We start from the raw sequence: 16,746 nt of genomic DNA on the forward strand, positions 1-16,746 counted from the left end.
CCAGTGCATAACTGGACACTGGAGGACACGGTTCAGTGGCTGAAGGAGTCTGTTGAACTGCCCCAGTATGAGAGAAACTTCCGGGACTTCAGAGTGAACGGGAACACACTACCTCGGTGAGCCTGGCCCTTCGCTTGTACACTGTGGTCAGAGTGGTGGCTTTGTTTCACCAAATTGCCACATTGTAGCCACCATGAGAGGGATGCACCGATACCAAGCACAAAATACCAAGTACCAATACTGATCTGATACTGACCCGCGTTTTTATTAATATCTATAATTACACAGCTGCAGGCAAGCCGTTTATGTGGATACATTTCAATAGGGATCTTCCTTGTCTATGTAGAAATAATAAGTGAATGAAAACTAGTATGTTCAAGCTGGGAAACAAAGACACCCTCTATTACTTTGCATGAAAGGAAGGAATACATTAAAAGATCAGTGTTTGAATTGGGCTGGTGTTCTCCGGTACAAAGTAATGGTACTTTTGATTTTTGCCCGTATGTCTACTGTACCACCACTTACTATTGCATGTAGGTACACATGCTATCATTACTTGCCACAATGAGACCATTAGGCTGCCAGTTTGTATCTGCTTGTAATACCAAAATAAAGGTAAGTTCTTATTGTGCTGTTTAAGAGATTAGAATTCCGACAACAGTTGAAGCATCCATTTATGGAATTTAGAATTCTGAGCATATCCACTCGATGCAATTGACAAACTGCTTGTAAAACTGTATATTACCTCTTGTTAAACAACATGCTTGAACCCAGCGGTGTATTTATGTGAATGTTGGCAGCTGCAATGGAACCTGGGAAGTTCCTGAACTGACTGGCACACTATAGGCCCTACTGGGACTTCTAGATTTTGCTCATATGAGTAGCCTACGGGCACAATGTTTCTAACTGTTTCACAAATTAAGTCTCAGCTGTGCAAAAGGGAATATAAAGTGTTCTTAGGACAGAGAAACTAACTAACACACTGTGGGATCATTGGCCGATTTAATAAGAATCCCGAAAGAAGTGAAATGTGGGCTGTAGATCGCTTTTGCGAACGGAATAACAAATTTCTAGTGGCATATAGTATGAACCATGGGGAGTATGTCTTAATGTAGCCTACACATTGTCTGCTAGTTTTAAGTATTTCAAGATGGCAAAATGTATTTATGATTATTATTTTTGGAGGAAATATCATTATGTAGGCCTACTGATAAAAACGCAGGTTGATGAGATGACAGCTTAGAATAGCAGTATCCCAAGACAGTGAAAATATGTCTGCCTAAATATTCCATGTACTTTATGTATTATGTAATTTCTTTACAAGAAAACTTTTCAGTAAACTTTACAAACCCTCCACACTTGTCGGTGGTCACATTCATTGGTGCTACAACCTGTTGCCGTCGGTTGCATCACACGCCTTTACGGCAAATCACATGTCTGGATCTGATGGGATAAATGCAGTCGCTGTCACCAATATCCAATCCACCATTTTAGGCCAAAAATCGGCCCGATGCAGATGACTCGTAGGGGATCGGTGTAGCCATATTTCTGACTCGCAGCCCACACCACACATTCTCCATTCCCACGGCAAAAACGTAGGCATGGCGATCTGCTATAATTGCTACAAAAATAGGATATATTTCCTCTGAATTAAAATATGTTCTCCAACAAACTTAAAATCATAGGAAGTCAAAATTGAGAGGGAGTTAAAAAATACTACTTTGTTTCCCCGTCTAGCTAGAACTTTACGTGGTAAAGGACTTGCATATATATATATATATTGCACCTTTCATTAGTATGAAAACCCCAAATAATTCATACTTGTGTCCAGAGTAAAACAAAATTGCCACATTTGCATTTACAGTGCTGAATATATATATATATATATATATATATATATATATATATATATAGACGTACACATACATGTGGCATAATCTCACTGTACTCAAGAAATTTGTTTATCCTTAGCTCAAGACTACCCTCTTCTGGTTTTGAGAGGAAATTATTATTAATGCCACATGAAAGGAAGTAACAGGAATAACAAACCTTTGTATATTATTTATTGTGAGTGATACAGCCCGTGCTGTTATGAATGCATGATAGCTGTCTGCTTTATTAGATGCCTCCTTACATGCAAAGTGATTATGATGTACTAACGCATCATAAATCTATTACCATAAGCATAATCTTTACCTGTCACCTTTTGAGTGCTTTTACTGATGTGGCTGAATGACATGGTGAAGAAATGGGGGTTACTTTTCAGGAAAGAGATGCCTGTTGATCATGTGAAGGGCCATGTTTGTGAAAGGAATGTGTTGCTTTCGGGGGGGAGGGTGTGGGATGGGGTCATGTTGCACCTCGCCCCCTCCCCCCGAGCCCTGGCTCACTACTGGCTCAGGGAATGGTGTCACAGCACAATTCCACCTCACACACACATGCACGCGTGCGCACACAGACACATACACATCAGATGCATACACATACGCGTACCGTATTTACCAGACCTGGGTCAAATACGTATTTGTTTTGGATTCAAATACTTTTCTATGTTCTGTTGATCTTGTCTGGTGTAACTGAGCCTGCCAGTATGACCAGATGGCAGGGTTTGCACTTTTTGAGTGTATTTCATTGGTTCAAATACACCAGACAAGATTATTAAAGTGTAAAAAAAAAGTATTTTAATCCAAAACAAAAACTTATTTGACAGGTCTGTTAAAAGAGGTGTCAATATCTAGTCTTGATTCTAGACCTTAGATTGCCTTTGGAGTCTGTTATTTTTCAACATGAGGACGAGAGTTGTGCCAGTGAAAGTCAAGATCCAAGGAACTGCCTAAGACCCAAAGCGTGCCACCTCATCTGTGAAACATGGTGGTGGGGTGTTATGGCTTGGGCATGTATGGCTGTCACAGGTACCGGTTCACTTGTCTTCACTGAAGATGTAACTGGTGACAGCAGCAGCTGAGTGAATTCTGAAGTCTACAGAAATGCTTTATCTGCTGAAATTCAAGCCTCCAAAGTGCCTCCAAACTCATTGTGCTTCATCCTACAGCAAGATCCCAAGCATACTGCTAAAGCAAGAAAGGGGTTTTTCAAAGCAGTAAACTGGAAAATTCTTGACTGGCAAGTGGCCAAGTCACTCACCCAACCTGAATCCAATTGAACATGCGTTTCATATGCTGAAGAGAAAACTGAAACGAGCATGAGCTGAAGATGACTGCAGTACAGCCCTGGCAGAGCATCACTAGGGAAGATACTCAGCACCTGGTGATGTTTATGGACATCAAGCAGTCATTACATGCAAAGGATGTGCAACTAAAGCCGCGTTTCCACCGCAGGAACTATACCCCGGAACTAGGAACCTTTTGAGGAACTCAGTGCGTTTCCACCGCAGGAACTAGGGTCTAAATTTAGTTCTGGGGGCTTTGTTTTACCCCCCAAAACGTTCCTGCTCGGGGGGTAGTACTTTCCGAAAGTACAGGAACCTTTTGGGTGGAGCTTGTAGCGCTGAACATTTCTGATTGGTCGAGTACTCGCAGTATTTGTGTTGTATTTATTTTCCGCCATTACCCGCCATGTTTGAAAATATGCAGCGGCAAACCAATTAATTTTCATAATAACTTCAAATCAAACTTGTATGTTATGCGGCGCAGTAGCCTAGTTTTGGTTATAGCCTGTCAACGTCTTGGAATTATAACGTGTGCTCTTCTGTTGTTTTCTTGCTTTAGTATTCGTTTTATAAAATGCTAAGCATTCGTGCTGGGACAGCATATTACGTAGGCTACCAAAACATTCAAACGGATTAATTCGGTTGCTGAATATTTCTTCCGGATTTTCTTTGTTAGTCCGTTGTAATTGACTCAACGTTTGATACAGTTATGTGAGGTATGCGGTAGTTAACTTAATTAACATTGGTGATACAGTACAAGCAAACTGGAAATCACCATCCGCACTTTTTATCCGGGTAAAATAACAGGTTAATTCTAGTAATCTTCCCTTTAGCTTTTTCAGACTGCCGTAATTTTACTGCCATTTTTCAATTCCACGAAAAGACCAGGAAGACTATGGACTAATTTATGGTGCATGGTTCGCATCTGGAGAGCACACTTCGCTGCTCGGCTAGCAGTAACTTCGAAGGAAAGCAAACGGTGGCTGTACCACTACTAAATTTACATTTTCACGCAAGTCCGAGTTTTCGTTCTATTCTTGTCATTTTGCCATTAGCCTATATGGAATTGACGACGAGAAAGTAATCAAACAGCAAATTGTTTACAACGTGTGCATGTTTTCTGCTGTTGTTGCCAGTTATACATATAAATGTGAATGCATTCTGTCGCTTCGGATGTCAAGACATGAAAGCGAATGTTCGCATAAAAACATAATGAATGTGTTTGACAGGATATATGAAAATCAATAAATACAAAAGTAACCATATATAGTCATTGTTGGTAACCAGTTGTATAAGTGGAATAAACCCCTCCGGGCTGTCCCGGTTATTAGAAAATAATGTAGGCTACTTCGGTGGTAGTATGGGGTTACGGAAGAAATCATATGACAGACGGACCGACGACAACGTTGCTTTTTCATACGTCAGTGGGCTAATTTGCCTAATCTTCGCGGTACTTTAGACCCCGGTGGAAACGCAGACAACCATTGGCTGAAGGAACCTTTTAGTTCCTGGTAAAGTAGTTCCTGGGACTGAAAGTTCCGGGTAATTTTGGTGGAAACGCCGCTTAAGTACTAAACAGGACTACTTTCATGTATAAAAACTGCTGGTAATTTTGACCTGGTGAAATTTATAAAAAAACACTTTAATAAAAGCTGAGAATGTGCACTTTAACCACATGTGAATTGTTTGTTTGTTGTACAAATCTAAAATTGTTGCAAATCACTGTGTACTCATACATAAACATACACATATGTATAACCATTGCCACAGGACAGTCCCATGAAAAAGTATTTTTCCCCTTCCTGATTTCCTCTATTATTACATATTTGTCATGCTGAATGGTTTCAGATATTCATACAAAATGTAATAGCCAAAGGGAACCTGAGTAAAAAAACACTTTTTTTTATTTATTTCATGAAAAAATGTTAACACCCATATCACCCATTTTAAAAGGCAATAGCTCCCTTAAACATAAAAACTGGTTGCACCACCATTAGCAGCAATAACCAAACACTTCCTATATTTTGATATCAGTCTTTTACATTGCCGTGAAGGAAGTTTAGCCCACTCTTCTTTGCAGAACTGCTTTAATTCAGACAAATTTGTAGGTTTTCAAGCATGAATTGCTCTTTTCAGGTCCTACCACAGCATTTCTTTTGGGTTCAAATCAGGACTAGACCACTCCAAAACTTGAAATTTTGTTTCTTTTCCACCATTCATATGTGGACTTGCTTTTGTGTGTTTGGATCATTCTCTTGCTGCATAACCCAATTTGTGCTTGAGCTCCAGCTAATGGACAGATGACTGGACATATATCGTAATTTTCCGGTATGGAAAACGATGGGACTTCAGGATTGGGCGGTGGATCTGTGGCCTCTAGAGGGTAGTCTGGGTAGGCTGACAGGGGTGTGGCCCCATAAAGGGAATAGACAGATGCTGGTGACGTTTCCCACTCCTCTCCCACCGCTGCTCTGGCCAGACCTCTTCATCATCTGAGACGTTGTCTGCATACCAGACATGGGCCCAGCTCCTCTGGTGCCCACACATCCTGGTCCCTACCAGGGGTGGGGTAGGCCTCTGCCACCAGAGTTAAGAGGTCCTCCAGGTAATCCATGGGGTAGGCTTCCACCATCTCCCAAGTGAAAGGCCACGTATTGGGCCATTTGGCAAGAGGGCTATCTCGTTGTACTTTTTTCTTTTGGTGCCTTCTTGGTATTGTTTTCACCCAAAAATTTTTTTTTTTTTTTCAAGAAAATTCCAGTGGAACAAAAAAGAAAAAGGAACATGTCTGTCTACCCGGGGGCACTATGCCTGTATTCTCCTCCAGTTGTGATGCAGGGCTAGGGAGGGCACCTGCATCGAGCAGTGAACAGAAAATACAAACTCAAGAGGAAGGTTGGCTTGCTGCCTTTTATTAAGTCCAAAAACAAAAAACCCAGCAAAACCTTCAAACACAAAATGAGGAAAATAATCGGCAAAGCACTCCACAGGGAAAAGGACAAAAAAAAGTCCATAAGCTGGAAAACTATAACATAAACACACAAACTGCCTCCACCTCCACCTTAATGCCAGTCAGTCCCAAACCTGTCCTCAAAGCCATCCTCTCTGGTCTGAAACCCATGCCTCTTTTATAAGCCCAATAATGAGGTAATGGGCAGCAGCTGCAATGATTACAATGAGTTACAGCTGCTGCCATACCTGTGTGTAGGGCCAGCGCTGCCCCCTGGAGGACAGCCCTCAAACTCCCCTCCTGGCATCACAGTAACTGAGGAGACAATTACTTTTTCACATGGGTGATATTGATGTTTGATAACTTTTTTTCATTAAATTAATGAAATAAAAATGTTTTACTTGTTTACTTTGTATCCCTTTGTCTAATATAACATTTTGTATAAAGATTTGAAGCAATTTGGTGTGACAAATAGAGGAAATCAGGAAAGGGGCAAATACTTTTTCACGGTGCTGTATATATCTACACATAGGCACACATACATGCAGCTACACATGAATTCTCTCTCTCTCTCTCTCTCTCTCTCTCTCTCTCTCTCACACACACACACACACACACACACACTCATTCACATGCACATATACACTTGCATACCAAAAACAATCCATCAAGTTTTTTTTCAGGTTATTTTGTAAACGAAGGCCAAGGTTTTGCAATAACAGCTCCCCAATACCTCTGTTGTCCTTTTACAGAATAGCTGCCAATGAACCGTCCTTCATGTCGCTACAATTGAAGATCGTGGATCAGAGACACAAACAGAAGCTCAATCTGAAAGCCCTGGATGCAGTGCTGTTTGGACCCCCTCTGCGTATGTACACACTCCATCTCCCCCCCCCCCCCCCCACACCCCGCACCCCCAGAATGTCTAAAAATCAAGGTCTATGGAAGCCCACAGAAGACATTTACAATTTAGCCGTTTAGCTGGCACTCTCATCCAGAGCGATTTACACAGCTTGCTTTCTTTTTACATGAAATCCATTTATACAGCTGGATGTTTACTGAAGCAATTCAGGTTTAAGTGCCATGTCCAAGAGCACAATGGCAGTGCCCCACCTGGCAATCAAACAAACAGCTTTGGGACTGAATGCCTAGTTCACAAACCATTATGCTACACTGCCACCCACGACTCAGTCTACATGTTATCCAGCTCAACAGCCGTGCATGAACTGCAGCAATCCAGGGCAAGTTCACTGTTCAAGTGAACAGAAATCAGCCCTGACCTCCACATAAAACTGCCTCCTTCCGCACCCAGCCCAATAATGTGGGTCACATGACACCTGCACGTACACTGTTTCATGTAAAAATGAAGTATCTCAAATTTATGCTAGTTCTGTCAGTTACAGTATATACAAAATGTATGTCACCCCAAAACACTTTGAAGCTTTCCAGAACTTGGGCCCCAGCCCAACCAAGCTGCTTGAACCAGCATCCATAGCGGAATAGCTCTGCAAATATTGCTCCACCCTTTCCGTGTCCTCCTCCATGATTTAGTCCTTGTTCCTCTTTTAATTCTTCTTCTTCAGGTCCCCATCACAACTGGATGAAGGACTTCATTTTAATGGTGTCCATCATCATCGGTGTTGGGGGGTGCTGGTTTGCGTACTTGCAGAACAAGGCGTCCAAGGTGCACATCTCTCGGATGATGAAGGACCTGGAGAGCCTTCAGCACGCCGAGCAGAGCCTCATGGAGCTGCAGAGCCGGTGAGTGGAGGAAGGGCTTTTCCGGAAACATCCGTGGTTAGCTGGCAACTTCCCTTGCCAGACCTGAGGGGGAATTTATGTGTGTCTGTATATGTGTGTGTGTGTGTGTGTGTGCGAGCGCTCTCCACACACTGCTTCAAAGGAAACTTGAAATCTCTAAAGTAGGCTCCATTGTTCATTCTCTGTCTGCTGGATATTTACAATTGAGATGAAATTCTGGGGGAGGCGTGGTGGTGCAGTGGATAGCACTGTTGCCTCAGTGAGAAAGTACCGAGTTTGAATGCTGTACTAAGTTGGAATGTTGACCGAAGGCCTTTCTGTGTGGAGTTTACATGTTCTCCTGGTGTCCGCGTGGGTTTCCACCGGTTTCCTCCCACAGTCCACAGATATGCAGGTTAAGCTAATTGGAGACTCTAAATTGCCCATAGATAGGACTGTGTGAGTATGCATGCTGGGGTAGGAATAACCAGGAATAAACGATTTAGGAAATGAATGGATGAAGTGTTGTTCACTGCTCATTGTTACAGGGGAATGAAACCTGCAACCTGCTGGTTATGAGTCAGAGTTCTTCAGCCACTGCTCTATATTCCAGGCAGTTCTTTTATTACTTATTTGCTCAAGGATCTAGTGTTAGGTGCCAATCAGAGGTGCCCTGGTGAGTGTATTCTCTGCCCACTCATTGAGGTCTGTTAAAATGGCAGTGGAGAGAAAGTCTCCAAACTAGCCATCATGACACAGCAACTGCAAGAAAAAGTATCAGATGAATCTGGGAAACGCAGTGGTGTGTGATTTACTGTGATCTGCTTAGTGTATGGCTTACGGAGTGTAAGGAAGTTGGAAACTGACTGCTTCTGGACCTGTTGGTTTGCATTCGAATGACTGATTTATTACTGGATAAGCAGAGTTCACAGACTGATTTTACCGAACGAATGATGGACGGGTTAATCGGCCTTCGTTGACTCTGATTGATTTTTATTGGTTTGAGGATGGCTGGAGGGAGGAAGGCACAGTTGTTGGCTGCAACAGTAAAAAGTTGTTATTGGATCCTTAGAGTTCTGTCTGAGGCAAAATTAATTTAACTTGGTGCCTCCACCCCCCTTCCCACCACAGTCTGGAGAAAGCCCAGGAGGAGAATCGGACGGTTGCCGTGGAGAAGCAGAACCTGGAGCAGAAGATGAGAGACGAGATCAGTGGAGCCAAAAAGGAGGCGCACCGGCTCCGGGAGCTGCGCCAGGGGGCGGAGTCTGAGCTGAGCCGTCTGAAATACGCGGAGGAGGAGCTGGTGCAGGTAGGAACCAGCAGGGGGAGCTCCTGCTCTATCACTGACTTGCACACATGCCTCACAGTCCAGCATAGGAGCTCTGCTCGCTCACTGATGCACGCATGTCCTCATTCAGACCAGCAGGGGGAGCTCCTGCTCCGTCACTGATCCGTGCACGCACAGAAAACCAGATTTTACACTTTATATTTGCTGAACAGAATTCTTATTCACGGTCATTTTCATGCCATATTTTTTCTACATGTTATCGACACATACAGCTGGATATTTAATGATGCAATTTGGGTTTAGCGCCTTGCCAAGAGTCCAGTGGCAGCCTTCATTTGTGAATGGAATCTGTGACCTGCAGGGTACGAGCTTAGCGCCTGACCCATTGTGCAATGTCACAGCTGGACACGGGATTCACTTTTAATGTGGGCTAAATCTTTATGAAGGTTACTGGGGCGAGCTCCGTGCTGTGCAAATGTGTGAAAAATAAGTGAAGTTTAGCTTTCTCCTCCTCCACTCTTTCTCCGTCTCCCTCCCTCTTTTTGTGTCACTTTCTCTCGCCCCCTTTCTGCATTCTGTTTTTCTCAGCCTCCCTCTTGTTCTCCTTTGCTCTCCCTCCCTCCTCCTCCCTCTCAGTTCATTTGGAGAATGGTTTACTGGCATGTCATTTTGGAATGTATTGCCAAAGCTTTACGTAAACGAGCATCAAACTGCAAAACAATGTGCATAAGTAACAAAAGTAAGCAAACACATTTAATGTCTCTCTCTCCTTTGCTGTCTCTCCTTCTCTCTGTCTTTCTCTATCTTTCTCTCTCTTTCTCTCTCGCTCTCTCTCCCTTCTCTCTTACAAACTCACATTCTTTATCGGCACGACACACAATATGTGCATGTTACCAAAGCGTGAACCGCAGTCAATGACCATCCTGAATACAGATTTAACAGGATTTCCAGTTCTGTTTTAGCGAGGTGTGGTTAAGCGACCTCTGCCCCCCCCCCCCCCTCCCCCCTCAGGTGCGCGTGGCCTTGAAAAGGGCGGAGAAGGAGATGCAGGCCGGTTGGTCCGTCCCGGAAGCCTTGCAGATGTGGCTGCAGCTCACACACGAGGTGGAGGTCCAGTACTACAACATAAAGAAACAGAGCGCCGAGCTGCAGCTCACTGTCGCCAAAGACGAGGTGAGAAAGACTTCCTGCCCCCCGCACTTCCTGTTTATTTCTACCTGAGTGGTGAGGTGGCGCTGACTGTCGCTAAGGGAAAAGGTAGAGGTACGATGGTTAAGAACTACAGGGCCTATATAGACTTTGATGGTTGTAGTGTGGATATTACTGTTGAAGCAATACCAACCGGTCAGACACATTTTAATATTGAGATTGCAACTTAAACATACACACACCCACACACACACATACACACAAAGATTTGTTTTTTACTGAAGCAAGGTCAGCCATTTTTAATAATATAAAAATGATTTATAATGTATATTAAAAAAAAAGTATCTGAACATATCAGGGGAAATCAAAACACTAAATTGCAAAACTGCATTAATGCTGCTAAGGCAGAGATACGTGTCACACATAATAAAACAAGATTATATAACACTATGAAAGTGCGCCTGAAAACTACTGATGGCTCTTCCAATTCCCTTCTCCAAATATGGTATGGTTTGCAACCCTTGCTAACATGCAGAAGGATTTTCATTTTTATGATTAAACTTATTCGTGAGATGGCATGAGTGTTAGTTTCAGCTACGTGAGGACATTGTGGCGACCAATAAATTATAAACCCAAACATTCCATCGGACGGATGGGCATGATGCCTGTTGTTTGTCAGTGTCCGTGTGAAATGGCGAAAAAAAATAAAAAAAAAGATCATAGGGACCGAGTCGAGGCCTGATGGGTTGGAACCAAAAGATTCTGTCGGGGTCCAGTAAAGGCGAAAATACAGTACAAGAACAGACTCAGTATGACCCTCAGTCGCACACATCGCCGTGTGACCACAAGCATCCAGGCCAATACAGCTTTCACATCTACACACACAACCACACACACTCTCACATGCACACACACACTCACACATGCACAAACACACACACACACACACACACACACACACTCTGGTCTGTGTTACAGATAACAAGCTGAAAGATTGACTCTTTTTCCTTCATACTTGGAGGAAAGTTCTTCCCTCACTTTCTGTCCCCCACCTATGAATTCAGGCTCCATCTTTAACAATTTTCCCATATCTCTTTTTTCCTAAAAAGTGTATTTTGTACAATGTATCTATAAAAGGCACTACTCAATAATCTGAATTGAATTAAATTTCAAAAGGGGGCTTCATGAACCAGGGAGAGGATGGAGAATCTCCTACCAATCAAATACTGCACCTCCATACCTCAGGGCCCTGCTGACTTTGAGGTTCTTAAAGGCAGGCTCATCGCTAGTCAGAAAGGCAGACTGAAAAACAATACTATATTATCTTATTTCACTGAACTCAGATGTGAGAACATGCATCCTGAGGTAAGGAGATCTGAGACAGTGTAGACATAGCTCTACAAATAAACAGTAATTGACATTGATGTCAGGAACAGACAAGCATTTATTTTCCGAGATATGTTTCAACTTATTATATTATGTGTTTATTTTAAGCTTTTGAATGCCTTCACTGTATCCCTGATCATATCAAACTGTTACTTCTTAAGCTTAGATCAGGGAAAGAGGTTTAGAGATGTTAAAGCATTTGCAAGAATCAAATGCTGTACTTCATACTCTTATACTTTGTGTTTTTTTGCGCTTTTTTGTGCAGTCATTACACATTCTATTACATTGACACACCGGAGAGAATTTTAGCTTGACACAAATTTCTCTGGAGATTGAAATGATACAACAAATGTTTCCAGGAATTGACTTGACTTGCAGACTTGCATACTGACCAAGTTTCCGTTTGTGCTTGTGCATTCTGAAATGGTTGCGCATTTGAAATGTGTGGTTCCATCCCAGAACTGCTTTCTCTGAGTGGTCTCCATGTTGCTCCATGTATGCTGCTGGACATCCCTTATCTGGCTGGGCTCACCTCTATTTTGGTCTGATGTGTGCTGCAGTTTTTCTGTTTGTCTAAGCAAAGCTCTACAGATTGATTGGTTAAGATAGTTTGGCGTGTGCTGTGTGTTTGTCACAGTAAAACCTTCTCTGATTGGTAGATGAGGTTCAGTTATTTGTGCCACAATACACCTTTCTCTGATTGGTCACAAAAGGTTCAGCTATTTGTGTCGCAGTAATTCTTCCTTCTGATTGGTGAACATGGTTGTATCTAATCGGGTGCCGTGGTGCTGTGTCTGTCCGTGTCACAGGAAATCCCTGTCAGAGGTGACCGCTTGCCTGCGCGAGCGTCTCCACAGGTGGCAGCAGATCGAGAAGCTGTGCGGCTTCCCCGTGGTGAACAACTCGGGCCTGCCCAATCTGACCGCCACCCTCTACTCCGACCACAGCTGGGTGGTCATGCCAAGGGTCTCCGTGCCCCCGTACCCCATCGCCGGGGGGGTGGACGACCTGGACGAGGACACGCCGCCAATCATTCCACAGTTCACCTGTACGTACGCCGTCGGCACGGAACCCTCCTCCGCTTGACATTTACTAGTGCGTAGGTCACGGGTGAATTGCTCTGGGTTTGTTTTGTTCGGTCTGGTAGATGTATCGCTGCGGAATAATAATGCTTTGCTAACCAAATACACTTTCTGTAGATCTGACCCACTTTGATCCACAGAGCTTTGAGAGAGAAGTATTTAAAATGCCTCTGCCCACGCCTCTCCTCTACGGTTTCAGCAGAGACGCTGGCACTGTAAAGACCACCTTCTAAATGCGTCCCCCGAGTCTGACCCCTCCCCCTCCTTCTCTCTCCCCCCCCCCTCCAGCAGCAGCCTCATTGATGAGACCCCCCCTGTCGCGCAGCAGCAGTATGTGTCGTTCCCGCCGCAGCCTGCTGGGCTCCCAGCCCCCCGGCCTGCTCTCCCCCGACCCTGACCTCCTCTCCATGGCCAGCACGCCCCTGTCCCACCACCCAGAGGAAGAGGAGGACCACATCTTCTTCACCACGGAGCGGAGGGGGTATTATTATTATTATTATTATTATTATTAGTAGTAGTAGTAGTAGTAGTCGTAGTAGTAGTAGTAGTTGTAGCGTTAGTAGTTCTAGTCGTATTAGTAGTAGTGTTATCTACAGTATTATGTGATTTGAGAAAATGCAGTTAACTGTGTGTAAGCAAATGCAGAACAGACAAGATGCCTTGGGGGGTAGATCATCTGTTAAATGTAGCTGTTAGTGAGAGCTTGTGCATGGTGATAGGAATTAGGTCAGTATGGCCTGATGGTGGTTATGATAGTAGCCTTCATGGTCTGCTTTAGGATGTGGCTCTTAGCGTTACAGGTGGAGCTGTGGGTGTACCTTGTGCAAGCAGCGTGTGTAGCCAGTGTAGCACTGGTGTTAGATAGTGTGTCAGGTTGCAGGTGATAGCTCTGTGGTGTTCAGGGTGAACAGCTAGGTAGCCTCTGGTTAGCGAGTACTTACTTTATGTGTAGACAACAAGACTCTGGTGCTAGCAGTGCTAGGCTCAGTGTTAGCCTTAGTGTTAGCAGGGTGATCTAGCTCTAGGTGTTGCCTTAGTGTGCAGGGTGTAGGCTCTAGGTGTTAGCCCTCTGGTGTTAGCAGTGGGTGCTAGCTAGGTTTACCCTCGTTAGCTGTGTGCTAGGCCTAGGTACCTCTAGGTGTAGCAGTGGTGTGCTAGGCTCTAGGTGTTAGCCCTCTAGTGTTAGCAGTGGTGTGCTAGGCTCTAGGCGTTAGCCCTCTGGTGTTAGCAGTGGCGTGCTAAGCTCGAGGTAATCACCCTGTGTTGCTCTCTCCCTCCACTTTTCCTCTGCTCTAGGGACAGCCTGGACACGTGTTCGGACACAGAGTCACTCTGCTCGTCCTCAGGGCGGAGGACTGGGGGCCAGGAGACCCCCACCCGAAAGATCTCCAGGGAGGAGCCACTCGGCCAGGAGCTGCAGGCGCTGGACTCACGGGTGGCCCTAGAGCTGACCCACAAGGGCTCGCCCGACCTGACGCGAGCTCTCACTGAATCGCAGAGCATGACCTTTAACCCCATGAGCAAGGTGGTCTACAACGGCATACTGGAGAAGTCCTACAGCCTGAGCCAGCTGCCGGCCGGCCCACCGCCCGGCTCGGAAGCCCGCTACCCTTCCCTGACCGGGCTGGACGAGCAGGTCAAAGTAACCAGGGAAAAGATGCAGTCCATGTCGTCTCAGGAGTCCTGCGAGAACGGCGATAAATTGAAGAGGTCTTCGTCCAAGATAAAAAGCTTGTTCAAGAAGAAAAAGTAAAATGAAAAATATGGGGGGGAGGGGGTGTTTAGCCTTAAAACGGACTGTCAACAAGAAGCCAAAATATGTGGTCTATTTTTTTGCCCCGTCCTTTCTTTCACTGGAACGCCACTCTGTCTGGATCCCCTAGATTGGAGGCCATTTGTTTTCTTCAATGCCTTTTTTGTTCACTCATAGTCGCACAGTTAACAGTTGTCAAAGTTCAAGGGTCAGTGCCTGTCGTCACCAAGACAACCAAGCTGTTTATGGCCTGTTTACTGTTTTTTTTTCTTTCTCTCTCTTTTTAGTTAGAACCAAAAGTCACTTTTTTGAAGGAGGGGTGGGGAGGGGACAGAGGTTTGGTGCGGGGGAGGGAGGGCGGGATTTGGTCATCGAGCTTTAACTGAGCTCTTGTTTACCGAGGCTACAGAGCTCATATACTTGACAATTTTCCTTTGAAAAAAAATATCCTGCTAAGGTCTGTTGCACTACTGCTTTCCTGTTGAGGAGAGAGCCGCTGCTTGCGGTATTGTCAATAAAAAAAATAAATAATTTGTAGAAATAAGATATATATATATATCTCTATACATACTATGTTTTTACATATAATGTTCTATTAGAGGTTTTTAAATAGAAATGTGATTTCTATCGGTGGGTTTTCACAGAGAGAGAGACTGATTTTTACTAACGGAAGGAGTGAATTATGCAGATTTTCGCACAGCAGCGCTGGGCTCACGGCGCTGTCCCCCAGGGCCTGGTTCTCACTGTGACTCCAAACCCTCCCGAAAAGCGACCCGTTGTTTACCGCGCGCCTGACCGTACGTAGTGTCGACGTTACTGTGACGACGTCAGTGCAACGTTGTTTAAATGTTGTGAGAACATTTTCTAATGGCCGTCGCCGTCGAGAAGGCCATGGCAATCCCAGCTGTGCATCTTCAGTTGTCAGAAGTACATCGCTCGCTGGCAAATAAAATGAAGAAGAAAAAAAATAATAATAAAAATTCTGTTGACGAGCAGAAAATGTAATTGTTTACAAAGTGTTAGGGATTTTTTTGAACATTTAGTGTGTGAGACTTTGTATACTGTAGAGTAAATTAATAAAAATGGAGGCATTATGTGCTCTGTTGTGATTTGTTTTGTCTTTTTCTGGAGCATCACTACTTTCCTCACCTTTTTTTTTCTCGTCTACACCTACATTCCCTCTGCATTTTCACAGAGGGATTTTTAAAAAATCAAATGCTAAAATCCAATACTAAATGTGATGTTTTAGTTTTTATGTCAGGAAAGCTGTAGCCCAGCACTACTCAACCAACTCCTGGTTCCATGGGCTGCACTGTCTGTGGTATTTACTCCAACCATCCACTACACCACCAGATTTCACTAATGAGCTTCCTTCCTGACAGTGGTGGTGTCTGAGCTGAAAGTAGAAACCTTCCCCCTAAACTGATCATTGGTCTCAATGTGTTTTCATTCATTTTCTTTGATTAAGTGTACCAATGATCTGAATAATCCATTGGCAGGTAAACACACATCTTCTTCAGTTTTAATCACAGAGTACACATAACAAAGATACCCACTCTGTCAACTTTCATGTTAGCTTTCAGCACAAGCTTCAAGAAAGACAACAAGATTGTTTAAGTTGCAAAATCTGCACATGGCAGATCTTTGTCATGAATATTCTCAGAGTGTGGGTGCTGAGGACAGAGAGTACCTGTATCCGCAATTTTTGAATAATGTTAATAAAATGTGCGCAACAAAAGTATTTTATTGCTTACCAAATTAGCCTAATTCAGATGAACTGGCTATATCTGATGGTATTGAGCAATTTGTGAATAAATAGCTGTATTGTTAATTGAGGGAAATGATTGAAAACAGATTGAGTCCAATGATCAGTTTAAAGGTCCAGGAAACTGAAATTATTTACTGATGTGTTGTTTTAATACTGTTTTGCATTCACAAACGACCAAGAAATATTTCAAATGATTCCTGTAAAAAAAGAAACAAAGCTAGAAAAACCTGTGTCAAAATTGGCTTGCTTTCCCCTTGGCTAAATGCCAGGTTTTCAGTGGGTGGGGTTAACTGGGTGTTAGCTAGATAAAAAAACCTTAGGTCCAGCGATGTAGTTTGCACATGTAATATGTAAATGACACTCTTGCCTCTTTTGTGTGAGTAAGGCAAGCTGAAAATGGTTAAGCATTGCCCCTTCTCTGGATGGGAAGAAAGCAACACGCTTTTTTCTTTTCACAAAAA

The 16,746-nt window shown here is 43.7% G+C and overlaps 2 protein-coding genes across 5 annotated transcripts in view; both read left to right on the forward strand.

The window, feature by feature from the left end:
• Positions 1-10,755, forward strand: part of LOC135259425 (stromal interaction molecule 2-like) — a 49,284-nt gene extending 38,529 nt beyond the window's left edge. For 2 of the 3 annotated variants that reach the window (XM_064343828.1, XM_064343829.1), the window contains exons 4-8: positions 5-116; positions 6,872-6,987; positions 7,703-7,880; positions 8,991-9,168; positions 10,159-10,755. In XM_064343828.1, the coding sequence (XP_064199898.1) occupies positions 5-116; positions 6,872-6,987; positions 7,703-7,880; positions 8,991-9,168; positions 10,159-10,368 (794 nt within the window). In that variant the 3' untranslated portion in view covers positions 10,369-10,755. The remainder of the gene's footprint in view (positions 1-4; positions 117-6,871; positions 6,988-7,702; positions 7,881-8,990; positions 9,169-10,158) is intronic. The other variant, XM_064343827.1, reaches the window with a different exon arrangement.
• Positions 10,756-11,188: 433 nt separating this feature from the next.
• LOC135259426 (stromal interaction molecule 2-like) lies at positions 11,189-15,613 on the forward strand. 2 transcript variants are annotated; one of them, XM_064343831.1, is made up of 3 exons: positions 11,189-12,730; positions 13,056-13,245; positions 14,061-15,613. In XM_064343831.1, the coding sequence occupies exons 1-3, from the start codon at positions 12,442-12,444 to the stop codon at positions 14,515-14,517; spliced, it is 936 nt and encodes a 311-aa protein (XP_064199901.1). In that variant the 5' UTR covers positions 11,189-12,441; the 3' UTR covers positions 14,518-15,613. The 2 variants fall into 2 exon arrangements, with proteins under 2 accessions (XP_064199901.1, XP_064199900.1); XM_064343830.1 differs by having other exon boundaries at positions 11,193-12,730; positions 13,053-13,245.
• The last annotated feature ends 1,133 nt before the right edge of the window (positions 15,614-16,746 follow it).

This window comes from Anguilla rostrata, chromosome 7 (assembly GCF_018555375.3).
Source record: "Anguilla rostrata isolate EN2019 chromosome 7, ASM1855537v3, whole genome shotgun sequence".
Taxonomy (NCBI): domain Eukaryota; kingdom Metazoa; phylum Chordata; class Actinopteri; order Anguilliformes; family Anguillidae; genus Anguilla; species Anguilla rostrata.

What these genes read in the sequence shown, in the direction of transcription:
- LOC135259426 (XM_064343830.1), top strand. Translation starts at nt 12,442, where the DNA reads ATGGTTGTATCTAATCGGGTGCCGTGGTGCTGTGTCTGTCCGTGTCAC. An exon ending in AATCATTCCACAGTTCACCT is followed by an intron (nt 12,731 to 13,052) that starts GTACGTACGCCG and finishes CCCCCCCTCCAG; the next exon opens with CAGCAGCCTCATTGATGAGA. An exon ending in TTCACCACGGAGCGGAGGGG is followed by an intron (nt 13,246 to 14,060) that starts GTATTATTATTA and finishes CCTCTGCTCTAG; the next exon opens with GGACAGCCTGGACACGTGTT.